At 42.5% G+C, this 890-nt stretch overlaps 1 protein-coding gene across 1 annotated transcript in view; it reads left to right on the top strand.

Annotated features, from left to right (window-relative positions):
• Positions 1 to 157: 157 nt before the first annotated feature.
• The window catches only part of LOC104165041 (calreticulin-like), a gene marked incomplete at its 5' end in the record, with an annotated part of 3,726 nt that continues 2,993 nt past the window's right edge, over positions 158 to 890 (top strand). The window contains 2 exon segments of the mRNA XM_009704558.1: positions 158 to 259; positions 412 to 615. Of these exon segments, the coding sequence (XP_009702860.1) occupies positions 158 to 259; positions 412 to 615 (306 nt within the window).

Raw genomic sequence — 890 nt, forward strand, 5'->3', positions numbered from 1 at the left:
CGGAGGTTGGGGGAGGGCAGGGCGGTAGAGGGGGCGGTGGGGCAGCTGCCTGTGACGGCTGTGAGTGTGTGAGCCGGTGGGGATGGAGCCCCACGCACTGTACCGGCCTTACTGACCCTGCTCTTGTGGTGTTGCTGGTGCTGGCCTTGCTGGACAGCCAACTGGCGGAAGAGGTGGATGAATTCTGAGTGCAAGCCAGACCTTGGGAAGTTTAAGCTCGCTGCAGGGAAGTTTTATGGAGATCCAGTGCGAGATAAAGGTATGTGGGTTTCATTCCAAATATGCTATGGGAACCATCTCTGGAGGGGGGATATTTCTGTTTATAGATGTGCCATGCATGGCAATAAAAGTATTTTTCCTTTGCAAATGGAGAAAAATTTAAGTTTGACTATTATACTACTATCTTTACAGGTCTACAAACTAGTGAAAACTCTAAATTTTATGCTATCTCCTCACGATTTAAACCATTTAGTAACAAAGGGAAGACTCTGGTCATTCAGTATACTGTGAAACATGAGCAGAAGATAGATTGTGGTGGGGGATATGTTAAAATTTTTTCCTCAAACTTGGACCAGAAGAACCTAAGTGGAGATTCACATTATTACATCATGTTTGGTGAGTTTATAGTTACCTCTTCATTACTAAAATGCTGTCGCTGCTGTTCCACAATTCTTCAAAGATGGTTGTGGAAATGGTGGAAAAATCATAAAGGAAGGCTGTCTTAAAAAAATAAGGATGTTGGGACTGTAAGGCGTTAGCTGTTCCATGCTTGAGAGATCTCTAAATAAGTATTAACAAAATACATATTTATGCAAACATTCCGAGCTGATTTGAAGGACATAACTGAAAATTATTAGAGTGAACTTAGAATAAAAGTAGGTGTTCAGCAG

This window comes from Cariama cristata, unplaced genomic scaffold, assembly GCF_000690535.1.
Source record: "Cariama cristata isolate BGI_N322 unplaced genomic scaffold, ASM69053v1 scaffold36487, whole genome shotgun sequence".
Classification (NCBI taxonomy): domain Eukaryota; kingdom Metazoa; phylum Chordata; class Aves; order Cariamiformes; family Cariamidae; genus Cariama; species Cariama cristata.